The 15,909-nt window shown below is 37.8% G+C and overlaps 1 protein-coding gene across 1 annotated transcript in view; it reads right to left on the reverse strand.

The window, feature by feature from the left end:
- The window catches only part of TBCD (tubulin folding cofactor D), a 129,650-nt gene that overhangs the window by 31,312 nt on the left and 82,429 nt on the right, over window positions 1-15,909 (reverse strand). The window contains exons 24-29 of the mRNA XM_056328217.1: window positions 9,827-9,858; window positions 7,633-7,695; window positions 7,111-7,187; window positions 4,730-4,811; window positions 855-973; window positions 336-427 (exon numbers count right to left, since the gene is read on the reverse strand). Coding sequence (XP_056184192.1) covers window positions 336-427; window positions 855-973; window positions 4,730-4,811; window positions 7,111-7,187; window positions 7,633-7,695; window positions 9,827-9,858 — 465 coding nt within the window. The remainder of the gene's footprint in view (window positions 1-335; window positions 428-854; window positions 974-4,729; window positions 4,812-7,110; window positions 7,188-7,632; window positions 7,696-9,826; window positions 9,859-15,909) is intronic.

A 15,909-nucleotide genomic window follows, 5' to 3' on the forward strand; every position in this document is an offset into this window, starting at 1 on the left:
AAACATATTCTTCCCCCTCAATAAAGCTCACTAAATTGCAGCCCATGAGAAAGGCGAAATTTAAAGTATACTCTAGCTAGTCAGTTAATTGATTAAAAAAAAACCACAAACACACCATCAGATTTGTATTACATCCTCACAAGTGAGAAAATCCTCTGAATCAAAGATACATTGAATAATGGAGATACGTACAGTCCCACGCTAAAAATGTGTATGTCACGGTGTAAGTAATTCCAAGAATCACGCTACAAGCCCACAACAGAATGCAGAATGAACAGGTGAAAGCTTCTAGAAAAAGAACTAAAATTAGACAAAAATAAAGACAATAAACATACTTTGCAATTGCTATTAAGGCATCTCTCCTGGATTCTGCAAAGCTCACGTCTGCAGGTGAAATTAAGGTAACTTTTTTCAAACCTTCCAAAACCTGAAAAAATATAAAATTTGAGATACTTAAATCCAGTGCATTATTTATGATAAATACTAAATTTAGATATCATATCAAGATGAGCTCAATCAGGTACGAGAGCGCCAAGCAGGCAACAGTGTTTGGTTTCTCACCGGGACCTGTCAGTATGCCTCACTTTTCCCTTTGGACAAATGTTCCATAGCAAAAGGATAATTCAGTCTCTGGCTTTTCCATTCATTAAACCACTAAAGCAGGAGTAAACTTTAATTATCTGAATCTATGTCAAGCTAAACTCATGATGATTTTCTGCAGTTACCGTTCATTAGAATCCAAACCCCCTTCACAAAGGCCAATTATGATCATTATTATGTCTTTGATTACCATCACAGGTTTCATACAAAATACTGTGTGCCCTCTTCTCATTGCAATGTTCATATTTTCTAACCTGTTGGAGCCTGCCCTTTAGCAGAAACCTTGGAAGGGCCCCAAGAGCTCTTGAAAAGCCACAACGAATCATTTCCTCTGTGTTTTGCAGTTCTGAAACATACTGTGTCACCAGCTCATCTAGAAAAAAATACCATTGCAGAGTGAAAAGCAACTACCACATCACTGTCATTAAATAGTCAGCTAACAAACAAACAAAACAAAAAATCAGGAAAAGATCCCCCAAACAGAGCAGCTAGAAAGTTTTAAAATTCATTAAACTAAAATACAGAACACCTCTGATTTCTTACAGAAAAAAGATAAAAATTTTAAGATGTTCCCTGTTACATGAATGAATTCTTATTTTCTATATACAAAGTCAGATTTTTAGACAGACTAATACTAGTCATTCAGAGAAAAAAGTTCTTAATGTTAAGAAGATATAATGTTTTAAAAATAAAAAAAATAAGTATAAGCACAAATTTCTATGCAAACACAGGGGAACAAGTTCTCTTATATTTACAGGTCATCATTTTCCATAATTAGACAAGTATTCTGCGTTAGGAAAGAGATGTCTCTGGATTTGTGAAGGTCATTCAACATTTTCCCCCCCAGAGTAGTCTCAGTTGAGCTCAGGGTTTAAACACACACAGAGATCATACCTAAGCAATGAGATAATTTCATATTACTTTTTATAGAGAGACAAAAATAATACTGGGCTTTTTGCAGGAGAAAGCTCAAAAGCAGCAGCACTTCAAAGCAGGGATGCTGCGCTCAGAGTCTGTGCAATGCTACACGGCGGGACAGGGACGATGGCCCTCCAAACAGCAGCACAGACAAAAGGCACAAGAATAAACTGAACTGGGCATAGAAAAAGGAGGCTCAACAATGAAGGAAAGCAATGTGAAGAAGAAAGTGAGGAGGAATAAAAAACCAAAAAAGAGAAGTCAGGAATCTATCTGCGTATTTCTGCTGTGATTTTTATCCTAGACTTAACAGACAATCCTTCCTTTACCAGGTTTCTCAGCAACTATATTGAACTGTTCTGCAAAATGCAGAGAAAAACAACGTGCTCCAGAAACGTGCTTCTAAGACCAACCAAGATAGCGGCAGCAAACACGGCTCTGGTTCGAAAAGCAGAAAGGTGGCCTTGTTAATCGCTTTACTGAATATGTACTTATCAATGCTCAAAGAAAAAGAATCCGAGATTGTAGGAAGATTACATAATTGTGCCATTGCTTACTGTCACCTTAGATTCAAATGATTGAGCAATATTTTCTAGAGGAAGAAAGAATAGTTACCATAAGGAATTACACATTAATCATAACTCATGAGGTGGTGGTGTTTTGTTTTTTTTAAGTCCCTATGCAATCAGCAGGCCTCAACTAGTTCCTCACATCATGGAACTAGTTCCCTGTCCAAAGGTTAGCAATACCTTCATATAAGCACATCTATTATTCAAAAATTTCCAAACCACTGGAGTGTAAAGTTAGAGTCTGGAGGCCATAGGAAGATGCCGTGCTTGCTTAGACAGCAAGATGATCTTAGACAGCAAGACTACAACAGTGTTCCCTTTGACTGATGTAAACTTAAAATGACATTTTAGCCAAACGACATAGAATTAAGACATGACAATAGAAGAGCAGCTCTTTACTTATAACTACTTCGTAATTATGCTCGCAAGTGTAATGCAAATGTTAATATTCTTCTGAGAGTCTTCAGCCTCATAAAACACAGCCTGTGAGGTGTCTACAACATTAATTCAACACAACCCATCCTGAAAGAATATTAAAAGATAAAGTCATCAAAACCAAACACATTAAGACAGAAAAAACTAAAAGAAAAGGTGGTAACAAACAATCAAGGCAAAAGAAGTTTCAATAAAACTGCAGTCTTATAGGGACAGATTCAGAATGCTGAATCACTTTGATTTGTGTTTTCATTTTAATCTGTTGAGCTATAGTGAAACACCCATAAAATTCTACCAAAAGCCTTTTTATTTCCTGATCCCCTTCATCATGTTTAGGCCTGCTTTAACTGACTTATCTAATGACCTGCATTGTCACTGAATGTCTTCTGCACCGCAGCTCCCACGCAGACACGCATGTATCAGGCATCATGGGGAGGACTTTTAGTAATGGATTTTAATCCCACAACATACAGAATTTCATGGTCATCAAATACATAGTTTTTACAGACACAAAGATGAAAATACACTTTTTTTTTCTTTTTAAAAGATGCTTGCATGTATAATGGCGCTTTGGTTACAATGTGTGGAAGAGGCTTTAGAGCAGTACAAGGCAAATAAAAGCATCATCAGGACAGAACTGACTAGACTTTTTAGAACAGAAAAATTTCCAACTCACGATTCTATTCTCTAAATCACTCCAGGAAGTCTAATAAAAAAATGTACTTCTATCTACAAATCTGACCCTAATTATGTCCCCAGACCACCATGGCTACATCACCATGACTCCTTCAAGCACAAGCCAGACTAGAAGTTAACCGAGAATCCAGGAAAAAACAATTAAGCTTCATGGGCATCTATGGCTGCAGCCATCATTGCATGTCCTTCCAGGAGATCCTCTCTCCCTCTTGACACTGACATCTGGCTGAGCTTCCTGGTCCACTTTCATAGAAGTCTGAAACTCCATCCTTACATAGAATGTGATCTATTAACTTTTTAACTCATTTTTAGCTTGCTTTCTTGATTCAGCATTATCTCCTCCTGCCCAAAGTATTCTGTTTTTAGAAAACATTACCTTTTGCTGAGATTATTGGTTTGTTTTTTTTTAATCTGCCTTAGTACCGTATCACATCTTGCCATACTGCCTACAAAAAAAATCAGGCATGCAGTGCCAGCCTGCATGAAGGAAAGCGCTATTTTCAGATTTATTTTTTACAAAAATGCAGAGGTTTAGCAATACAGAAAAGATTTAATAATCAGGATATGCTGCTTTTATATATAAGCCATAGCTTCTTTAGGGCAGGGAATGCATGTTACTAATATATGTGATAGATATCTGGTTAATTCTGGGAGCTACCGTAATAGAAATAAATAATAACGTATTCTGTTACCTGATTTAGGAATGATTTAGTAATGGGAAAAAAAAAAATAAATCCCTATTTTGTTATATATATAAAAATATATATAATATTTAAATCAAAACAAGAACTCAAATGTTTTTCTTAAATTATCTATCTATACAATGCAGTAGTTTGTCTCTGGTGGACACAATATCATTTGATACTTAAAACAAAGAAAGGTCCAATAAAACCAATATAAAAAAAGATGTTGATTTATATGCCTCTGACAAAAGTTTAAGCCTACTCTTGTACCACTGATCCAAATCCAAATAGATGAGGTTTCATATGTGCGTTTACAAGAACTCTTGTGTGTCCTGGCTATTCTTCCTATGCCTATGCAATTCTTCTTCCTTAAAGTCAGCCAAGATCTCTGGCATAGAGTTTATCAAAATATGATGTGAAAATGTCTCATTATGAATTTCATAGTGAGACACAAATAAGACATAAATGCCTCATAATGAATTTCATTAAAATTCAAGATTTGCCATAAACACATATTTTCTTTGCTTCTTTGTTTTAAAGTATAGAATAGAAAAGCTATCTCTTTTTCCTACTATTCATTATTATGGTACCTTGCATTCTTTTTTAAATTTAAATTTTTAAATTTAGACTGAATTTAGACATTCAGTCTAAAGCAAGCAATCCCTGAGACATCTCCTAGACTTTCAGTTGGTTTTACCACTCTTTCCTGAACCATTTTAAGGTCCTTTAAAATCAGTGACGCTCCTCCCCACTCTACCCAATACCTCCAAAGTGCAAGTTAGGTCCAGCCCAGTATTTTCTGCCTCTGCTGTAAACATGAGTCATTACCCTGTAGAGCTGGATCAGCTTCTCCCTTTTCATTGATGTAATACTCGTTACACAGCGCAGCCAGTGCAGAGACTGCCGACTCCTGTAACAAAGGCAAAACTGTGAACTTGATATATTTTTACGGTCATACTTTATGATAACTGTGCTTAGAATTAAAAGGTTAAGGAAAAAGAGTGGATTTTTAAACAAAAAATATTCCCTTCAGCTACCGACATTTACTTTCTTTTCATTTTTTCCCAATACCGGTTTAAGAACAGTTGAATAGGAAATCTGTGTAAGAAAAAAAATCCAGGAGTTTCTACTCTTATTCCTTCAAAAGTACCAGTAAGCTAAATTAATATTTAAGACATCAATAGTAATGTATCAACTATTCTCAGTTCAGTTGAAAGACCTCCAGGATGACACAGTATTACAAAATACAGAAGCCGTTATTTCATCTTCAATATATTGGTGCCAGATTGATAAGAAATAAACCATTTATCCCCAGAAAGCTACAGGAAGGAAACACAGAAAAAAACAACCCCAAAATATCCAGTATTACAATCCTGTGCCTCACTGTGTCTCAGTCTTAATTGGTTTAGAAAAGGACCAAAGGTTGTGTATTGCACCTGCACCTCCTCATCTTTAGAGTGGTTTCGGTCACTGCTGCAGAACACAGAACTAATATAGCTGCTATTTCAAAAAGCATGTAACAAGTTTTCCCGTAGAATTTATGGTTAAATTATACTTTTTAGCTAACAATATAATGCTAACCAAAATTATAATAAATTTGAAAGCATACAAAAACTATGCACTGTTCGCTCCATGTTAACAGCAATGATACTCACTAATACTCATGTTCTCTGGGTACAAGAAATCTTAAATGATAACACAGGCATCCTGTACAGCCTATTCATCCCACCCTCAAAGACACCTCAGACTTGTTTTCTATGCAAAATCCAGGACTTGAAAGAAAACCAGTATTCATCTACATAATATTCTACCTACCACGGGCATTATAATAGCAAAATATACAGAATTATCTGTAGGTTGGAAGGGGCATTGAAAGATCACCTAGTCCAATCCCCCTGCAACGAGCACGGACATCTTCAACTAGATCAGGTTGCTCAGATCCTTCACTTTCTAAAAAGAATGGTTTTCACTCTAAATGCATGAAGTTACATGGGCAGAGTATACCGTATGCCGGGAAAAAAGGTTACTTTTTAATGTCTTAAGTATTGCCCTTAAAATTATTTCTCTCTAAAATATATACAGAAATCAAGTGAGAACTGATATTTACTAAACATACTTGGCTCAACACTGATTAATATTAACCGAACAAATCACAACTCTCTAAAGTCTATAATTAATTCTTCTAAGTTTGGTTTAGAAGTTCCAGTTATAAAGACATACAAACTCTTTGAAAAAATTGCTAATGCCAAAAGAATATTCCAAGAATTCAAATTTAATCTTTAATTTTCTTCAGTGACTTGGATACATTCTGGTTTACTCTGTCTTCCAAGGAAGACTAAAAGATGAGCGACGAGATATTTGCAATGGCTTTTTATCTTATTTTTAAAACCTAACAAAATGAACACAATAAGTTATATTCAAATAGTCTCTGTGATGGCTATAAGCTCAAACAGGGCATTCAAAAATTGTCTTTATAATTCAGTAGAGCCTTTAAGAGCAGAAGATCAAACTGTCATGGTATTACTCAGGAAAATTAAGGCAAATAACTGGAGACGTTAAGATCATGTACATAAAATATCATGAAACATATCCATCTGGATTTAATATTCAGAATTAAGAGTAGCTCGAGAGCACAGTAAAAGGATTTGCAACAGTGTTTCATGGAAAATTTAAGCACATTGTCCTGAATAACTGTTGATCACAGTGTTCTCACTGTTAACAAAGATCTCAGTACATCAGGCCTGAGAACGTCATCCAGACTTTCTTTTTAATTCTCACCAAAGCTCTCTGAAACTACCAAATACCAACATACCTTGTACATACTACAGGTACACCAAAACGGACACAAAACACCGTACCAACGCAACCGTGCAGCCGAAGCCAGGAGCTTCAAGCAACCGCCAGCGACCACTGATGGCCAGTCCAGCCCACCGTCAGTGGCAGCACCTGCCAAGCCCTTGGTCCACATGTAGACACAAGAACAACCTCTGTGACAGCTGGCCAACTATTAATCAAAAAGCTCCATTTGAATTTTGAGGAATTCTCTTTTTAAAAAAAAAAAAACAAAACACAAAAAACTTCTTGATCCAATCTAAGAAACAAACATTTAAGAATCAATTAGATTTCATGGAAAATAATCCACCATCAGAAAGCAAAAATAGTTCTAATTCTGTATTTAATGGGACCACATGAAGGAGGAACTGTTGTACCTTTATATGCTGTCGTGCAGTGCTTGAAACCAGAGGGAGGCTTCTTAGACTGTCGTTTATTAACCACTGCCAGCCACCTGAAACAGTAAGGCACATAAATGGTATTAACTTTTCTTACTTCCTGAACTTCAACATTCTCTGTGTTATTTTTCACAAAGACCCGCAATTATACATATTGATGTATTTCCTTGGTTTTCCAAAATAAACAAGATTGTGATTCTCAATTAGTATAGCTATTCTCATTTGGTTTACAGTTTAAATTCACAGTTTACAGCACAAACACTGTGTCTGGTGATGCTGAAAACTTGACAGGAAAACCCCCCACATTAGGAAACAGCTAAAAACACATCTTCAAAAAACATTGCCATCTGTTGCAGTATTTGTGTATGTTTTTGGTATTTTTTTATTTGTTAGGCCGCCCAATCTCACTCATCTTTCTTCTTTAAAAAGCATCTTTTGTTAATAATTTAGCTTAATGAATAACAACTAAGATAACGGAAAGTTATTTTAAAAATGACATACCGATTATTGGATCTCCTCTAAATGGCATTTTTGATAGCGACAACTTTTCAATTAAAGTGCAGACTGTAAGAAAATAAGTTTGGTAACTGGATAAATAGAACAAAAATGGGAAATTGCAGCAATTTTGGAGCTATAACCATATCAAGTTACATTAATTTTAAACCAAAGAAAATTCGCGAATAGAAGTCCAAACCGTGAAATTAGAAATTTAAAGGAAGTTACACTTGTGATTCTTACATACAAAAAAAGCTGCTCTGCAGCAACTGTTCTCTGACACGAGTTAGTCCCATCACTTATACAAATCTACTGTCTGGTGGTATGTTTTCCCCCCTCTGCCATTTAAGGTACATATATGTACATACTGGCCACCTTCCTGTTCCTATACCGGTCTGTAAGGGGCTATGTAGCATCACTGATTGTAAACCAGCCTGGAGAAGGACAATGCTACAGCCACTAAAAAACTATTCAAATATATATGAAAGGTTTTCCTACTTCTTATTAGCACTTTTTTGGACCTTCAAGGATTGGCATCTGTTCGCTGCACAGAGCTGAGAGCTATAAAACTGGATGCAGCTTTATTTCCTTTGATACTCAGAATATGAGAAAATGTCAATAATTAAGTCCTTATTATTTTAAATCTATAAACTTAAATTAATTCTATGCTTACGAACCCACTTTCGGAATAGAATTTTTTTTTAGTGTTTCAAGGTTGTTCCGGGGAATAGCAATTAACACAGAAAACACTGCCAACTTTTACTATACAATTGATTGACTGCATTGCTCAAATGAAAACTCAGCACTTTGGGAATACAGGATCCTTCACCTCCTGGTGATCAGTTCAAATAAAACAGATCGGTATACATCCATACTCACTATCGGACTGCTTTAAGAGTGGTGGAGGGCTGGTAGAGAGGAGGGAGAGGACAGAACAAGCTTCTATATAATACCACCTTTTTGTTTTCCTCTCGTCCCACAACTTAATCTTTGAATCTTACTCTGGGCTCTGCACACAGTTCATCATCTTCCTCATTTATAACCAACTTACTGGGCTCCAAATCTGCTCTTGCATTCAGTCCTCACTGTGGTAATGTCACACAATCAGGCTCCCTGTGCTCAAACTCTATTCAATATTGTATGTCAGCTTCTTTGTTCTAATATTTATTCACAGACAAGGTTAAGTACAATTAGTTCCAAGTTCCTTAGTTCTCTACACTTCTTTAAGCTCTGTTGTGGTTGAGACCATCATCTTCATTAGACATGCAGGCAATTTGTGGAACATTTTCAATTCTACTTATTCCACCTACACAGTTGTATCATGCCAAAATACTGTCATTTGTGCTTCTCCAAAACTATGAAATATTCCACTACTTAAAAGCTAAAACATATGACAAAAAACTACCTATTCTTTCAGCGTGCATTATCATGTCACAAGACTTTAAGTTCATTCAAAGACTGCAAAAATCCCCTGCCCCCTGTACCCCTTCTATTTGATCACTCTTCCATCTTGGTACTGAAACACCTTTACCCACTAGGTTTGGATGGCTTCACATCTTCAAAGCCAGAATCTGCTGCGCAGCACTTCCTCCATCCAAACCACGAGCAGAAAACTCAAGTTGGCATCATTTCCTTATCCACCCAGGCTACCAGGACGGACACTTTTTGCTGCAATGCCCTTCCTTTTTACAGTGGTTCCATATATAACAATCTTCAAAATCCATGTGAACAACCCATCAACTTTCCTGTGATACCACCCGTTCCACAAGCTGTTGTTTATACGGTCTTTACTCTTCACCTTTGCACACACATGTATTGCTGTAAAATCATCAGTTACGTGACCGCATCTGTCTCAGTGGACTGCTCACATGTCTTCTGGAGAGGAATCAGAGTAAATCAATGAAAGAAGCTAATTCAATCCTGAAGCAAATTCATTGCGTGCCACAACAGGAGAGAATGTGTGACATCAACCCTAGAACTATCGCCAACTCTTACACAGCGTTATTCACAAGTGTGCTGACAACCGATGTTCTGGTGTAGCCATCTTCTGATAGGCCTCCAAACTATGTATGTTTTTAATTACTGTGCATACTTTATTTATGCATTCAACACAATATCTGCAAAACAAACTGGAAAAAAGTAAAGGGGAGAATTCATTACTGCATATTTTCTGCTTTCACACCACAGTGGTGATACTTACCAGCTGGTCTCATCAGTTCTCCACCTAAACCCCTGTAAAGCAGAAACAGAGCCTCAGCAAATAACCCACCACGAGCAGTGCCAGCACACTGCCTAGCGAGAAAAACAAAAATCTCAAAACCATTTCAGGATGAAAGCAGATCACAAAATACCTGCAGTTTTGTATTTGACCAACTCTGAACTACTTCTTTTTAAATCAGCTGTTGTCTTGACTTCAGCATGATTTATACAAAACCTTCCGGAATATTTAACATTCTTCTTGGAGAAACATGGTCCCAGTCTTTTTAATTTTTAATGTGAATAATAGAAGACTGTCAAGTTCATTCTGCTTTTCACTTGCTTCAGAAGCATTCCAAACCTGTGGGACTTGCCACAGGACTTTTCAGTCATACAGCCTCTACGAGCTTCTGACTTCCATGACTGAAAAGCAATTACATGCAATTTTTTAACAAAATCTTCACCTCTGGAATATTCAATAGAAACTTCACTTACCAGTTTCCATTTTCATAAATGCTAACTGGTTTACTTTCCTGGCAAGGTTCCCCCTCCCTCCCCACTAAAGCCCCTTCCCAGGTCGTTTTGCATTCATCACCACAAACGAGGGGGTAAAAACTTCCAACGCAGCAGAAAAGGAGAGAGAGAAACGACACAAGATGTTTCGGACCCTCCTGAAGTAAGAGCATATAACGTAAGGATGGTCTCACCAGCTGGGACCTCAGGCTCAGCCAGCCCAGCTGCCCTGTCCGAACACCAGCCTGGCCACCGGCAGCACCAGGAAGGGACAGTCTGAACTGGGCAGAAAGTGGGGAGAAGCGGGAGCACCCTGACAATGGCAGGGCCTGTCTCCAGTCTTCAGCATCTCATGTCTCTGTCAGAGGGACATCTCCTCACCGCGCTCGGCAATGCCTGCTGGTTACGTGGATATCCCCAAGGTGCCCTCAGCGCTGCTGAGGGTGTTCTGCTCTGTGTCACCCTCTGTGGCTTAATTTTTCCATTTTATGAACCTTTGACCCCTGCCCTTCCTTTGGATATTTCCTCCCTCGACTCCTTATTCTTGTCTCCCCTTCACTCCTGCAGTATTTCCTCCCTGAGGTGTGCCAAACCCTTAATCACCTGTTTGTATGACCACGCTCTGGCAGAAACTCTCAGCAAGCAGGAGGAACAACAAAGGCTTTTCTGTTTATTTGCTTGGGTTTCTTTTTTTTTTTTTTTTTTTAAACCTTTTCTTCCCTCCTCTCCTCCTCTCTCCCCACAATAAAATTAGTAGCTATGCTCAGAAGGCAAACCTAGCAACCCTAACAACCCTTAGAACTTTGTTCTCCAACTTATCCTTTTATATGAGCTTCAAAAGCCTAAACATTTTAAACAAGTTTTTCCATTCCATACAAGTAGATGCCTCCTGTAACACGACTGGGTTTTTGACTGCTCAACATTTTCATTGGATTTTCAGGGAACGCAGAGACATCAGCTCCAGAATATTCTCATTTGCCATAGATCAGTCTTCCTTTAATTGGGAAACTTGCTTTTGACAATCAATATATAAAGCTAATGCAATAATCTACAACTCAGTTTATCACCAAAGCAAGCAAGCACAGATACCACATCTCCATGCTGATAAGGTCTTTGTGTTATCTACCCCACCTTCCTGCCACATTGTCTGCTCTCCAGCTTCTAAAAAATTTAAATTAGAAAACAAAGAAATGATGCAAGGAGTCGAGACAGTGGCAAAAATAGAATGCCACGGTGAGGCTCCTTCCTCTTCAACATTTCTTTTCCCTTCATTTTGTCCTCACCCATTCCTTGCCTTTTGTCTGTTGTCTTACTGCAAATGAGTATAAAATAATGATCTTGTAAATTTGTTTGGTGTGCAACACAGTCTGCTGATGCAAGGATTCAGATACAGACTTCTGTTCAAACTACAAAGCAAGAACTGAGTCATAAAGGCTGCTCTTCTCCACTTCTTCACACTGCCAATAAGGAAGTCAGGCCACTTAGAGCTACTCTTACATTAATAATCTGACAGCTCTCCCTTCCTCTGGCATTACATCAGCTCCATTTAATTTCAGAGTTTAGAGCTCCACTGAGGATTACTGTCCCTGTGCAAGAATGAAGAATGGTGACAGTGATTTGCATAGTCAGATTTCCACGTAATGCAGAAACTATAATCAAATTATCTTTGAAGGCACTGCAACACCACATGCTCTTCTCTGCAGAACTTTTCAAGTTAGTTCTTTGCCTAGACATCACTGTGTCCATCAAGGTATCCAAATTTTTTTCTCCTTTCCACAGCTCATACATATTTCAGTTGTAAGAACTGATAATTCTATCATAATTCTAGATCTTTCCTCAGTCACTGTTTAGTTTGTCAAACACGATGTGCATCTTTCTATTAACTTTATCTCGCTCTACAGTATTTCACTAAATTAAAAAGATACGGATCTACCTAATTCAGAGATTCTGAATTCTGCTGCACAGTCAGTATTCTCCCTTTTTGCTTCTAAAGACACATCCACAAGTTGAATCACATTATATGTACCTGTTTCAAGGTTTAATTATTAACTCAGTTTGTAACTTGACCGATGCAGTGCCCAAGTCCCATGACCTCCTAAGCATTCCTGCCTATGTGCAGCTCTACAGCAATGCTTCCCTCCTAGAAACACCTGAGGATGAGTCACAATTTATTTGTGGAAAATACAATCAAAATAGATAATCCCTTTTAGAACTGATGAATTAAGATTACTGACCTAAGAAATCTGGTATCTATCTTAAAATTGCATAGGCCTGAATCAGAACCAACAGCAGTGCTGTTTGCACTGCATATAGAACTTCAAGGTACTTTTGTGGAATTTATATTTTTTAATTATTTAAAACCTGGGTTTTGTGAGAAGTTCAGTGTTCGTCTTTAAGATCATAAAAATAATAGCAACTGAAGCTATTTATAAATTAATAGCATATACATTTTCATAAACATCTGAATCTGAAATTAAAACTACTGGAATAGCTGAAGAGATTCAATTGCAAATGCTGGATTTCCAGGAAGCTAAGAACACCTGCTGAAGAAGTATTTTCACGTCCACATGAATAGTAACCAATTGTTTTCCATGGGAACTCTTTGTCCTCAGTAAAACTGAGGTATCGTAAAAGGTCCAGGCTGTATACTTCTGGGCTTTGGAAGTACCAAGTGGCTCTATCGCAAGGTACACAGAGGAGGAAAGAGCTACCTTTGAGCACAGACAAAAAACCTGTGTATTTAACAAAGCCTTTGTGGTCATCCCTTTAAGATGCAGAGAATGAACTATAAGCTGACAAACACCTATTTTTAGGTTACTGTAAATTCACATGCTGACCCTACACTGTTTGTACCGTATACTACCACCAGAAGACTCCAGGTGAAATCCTGCTCTATGGAACTAAGAGTTTGCCCAGTGACTTCAGTTCGTAGCAAAAGAATTTCACCTTGTAACTCTTCACAACACAGTATAGCATGATCTCCTGGAACCATCATGTGGCTGGACGCAAAAAAATGATTTAAAACTTGGAACAATTGTTAAGGTGAGCTTTGTTGCAAGGCTGGCATTATTTGCTGATTAAGTTAATAGGCCTAAAAAACTCTTTTATGGAGGTGACTGCCAAGAAACACATTTGCCCTGAAACCATCAAGATTAGTTGCAACCTTAAAGGTCTTTGAAATGAGATGAGTTTCTCTTTGACCTAGCACCTGTCAACAGCCACCGGCTACCTTACTCTTCTGGAAACGCTGCAATGCAGGAGATGACAGTCGAACTTGCACTGGCTACTGTTCTAAAAACCAACAGTTGCTCGTCTCGCGTAGCTGGGCGTGTGATACCCACAGCCCGTCCCTTCACATGTGACAAGAGCAGCTCAGAGCAAACCCCGGCATACGGCACCCTGCGCTGAGCGCGTCACCCAGTGTAGCAGTCGCTAGCACACACCGTGCCAATGTCACAGCCAGCTCCGAGGGGCACCCCCGAGGCCAAATAAACACAACATTTGCCGAAATACAGAGGTAGAGTACAATTGCCTGGAGGAAGCCCAGCACACTCATCTGCAGCGCTTCTGTATCCATCCCTCATTATCTCGTGACCCAGCTCTGTGTATTGAGACCTACATTATCAGACTCAGAACCGGCTACAAGAAAGGAGATAAAAAATAATTCTGAACACCTATTCAGCTGAATATTAAGTCAAGAACCTTGTATCAGATGATGCCTTTTTAAAGAATCTTAACAGAACTATTAAAAATATTTTTTCTTGACAACTTTTCGTACTGAGAACTAGCACAAGGTCTTAGATGCACTACAGAAATGTACCTGCTACAAAAAAAAAAAAAAAAAAAAAAAAAAAAAAGATACTAACTGTGCTGGTTCAGTGGAAGCATAATACAAATCGGGCTGATCATTAACACCACGTTTAAAGCGGCAGGCTGACTTCCAGTCCCAAACTAAGACAGCTTAAGGCAACAGATGCCACAAGTTTTTGTCTTGGGTTTTTATATACAGAAGTCATGTTTAAAGCAAAGAAAATATAGCTCAATTTTTAGAACTCTAGAACCCGTATAGCACAAAAGAGGCACAATGGAGGAATACTCTAAGTGGCATGGTTTGCATAGGACTTGCTCTAACTAGTGCCCATTTAATACAGAAAATCAGGCTCACTGCGCAATGCTCACCTGGAAGTGCACATGCAAATGCTCAAACCAACTAGCTCCTCAAGACAAACTGGTGCATCAAATGTGTCAGAATCCAGACTAATGGAAGGAAGTACATACTGATGTGCCTGGACTTGCATTCCCCTTTTTCGGCGTGCTATGGTAAACCCGGTAAAGGACTTACACACAGGAAGACAGAAAGATACTTGCATTTTTAAAAAAAATGTTATTACAGTAGAGGACAGGATTTTCTCAATTAGAATAAACAAATTTGATTGCTTCAAGCATAGTCAAAATTGAGAGACTGTGCAGTATAGCTCAAAACTTGGACTGTGTCCTGTCTGAAGGATAATTCATGGCCATCATTCAAACTCGGGTTAAAGAGATTACAAGAGCTGCTAAATAAAGTAAGATGGCGAGTTATATGAAGGTCTCCATTACAGCATTTTGGCTTCATCTTTTTTTACTTGAGGTACTTATGGATTCAATGGAATCCTAGAGCATTAGACAATCAAGAAACCCAGGACACATTTTCCAACTTAAATTTTATAAATTACAACTCTTAAAAGGGGGGAAAAAAAGCATTGCAGCATTTTCACACTTCCTTTTCCTTTCTCACAGGCCAACACAATGTCTGAAAGAAGCTCGACCAAAGCACTAAAATCCATGTGACCCACAAAAAGACAGCTACTTTGTTGCCAGAAGTGAAAGCAAAATATCTAATAAACAGTTGAGACATGTGGCCTGATGCTTTTTGTTAATGCAGTCTGAAAACTAGTAACACAAATAAAACACACAGGTTTTCAACATTCCTACAAGATGTTGTTACACCGAAAATTCCCGGTAGCAATTTCTCAAATGGAAATCTTTGGAATATTATGTGCAATAATTACTCATCATGAAACAAGTTTGGCTTGTTTCACTAAATGCTTGCCCAGCAATACTCAAATTGCTGGTTTGTTTTTATAACCTAGTTTATTTTTCTTGTCCTATTTTAAAATGTTTCATGCATACCAATATTTTAAAATATGGATTATATTAGACAGCTCTGTCTCAGCCTAAGTATTAGAGTAAACAGTAGTGAATCAATTGTGCTTGGAGTTGAATTACAAGTCTTATCTAGAATGAAAACATTTCTGTAGGCATCTTATAAATACCATTAAGTGCAAGAAGTGCACATTATGACAAAAACAAATTACACCCAAGCTCCACCCTGACATTAAAGAATTTATGGGAGCCAAGAGAGCCACCCACAAAGACACTAATATACAGTATCAGCATTAGAACCATCCACCAGTACAAGCTACCTTTGGAATGGAAGTTTCACATCAGTATGTACAACCCTCAAAAAGTAAATTTCAACATTTTTTCACATAGTTTCAGGATACAAAAACTTACATAGAAATTCTTTGAACT

Source organism: Falco biarmicus, chromosome 1, assembly GCF_023638135.1.
Source record: "Falco biarmicus isolate bFalBia1 chromosome 1, bFalBia1.pri, whole genome shotgun sequence".
Classification (NCBI taxonomy): domain Eukaryota; kingdom Metazoa; phylum Chordata; class Aves; order Falconiformes; family Falconidae; genus Falco; species Falco biarmicus.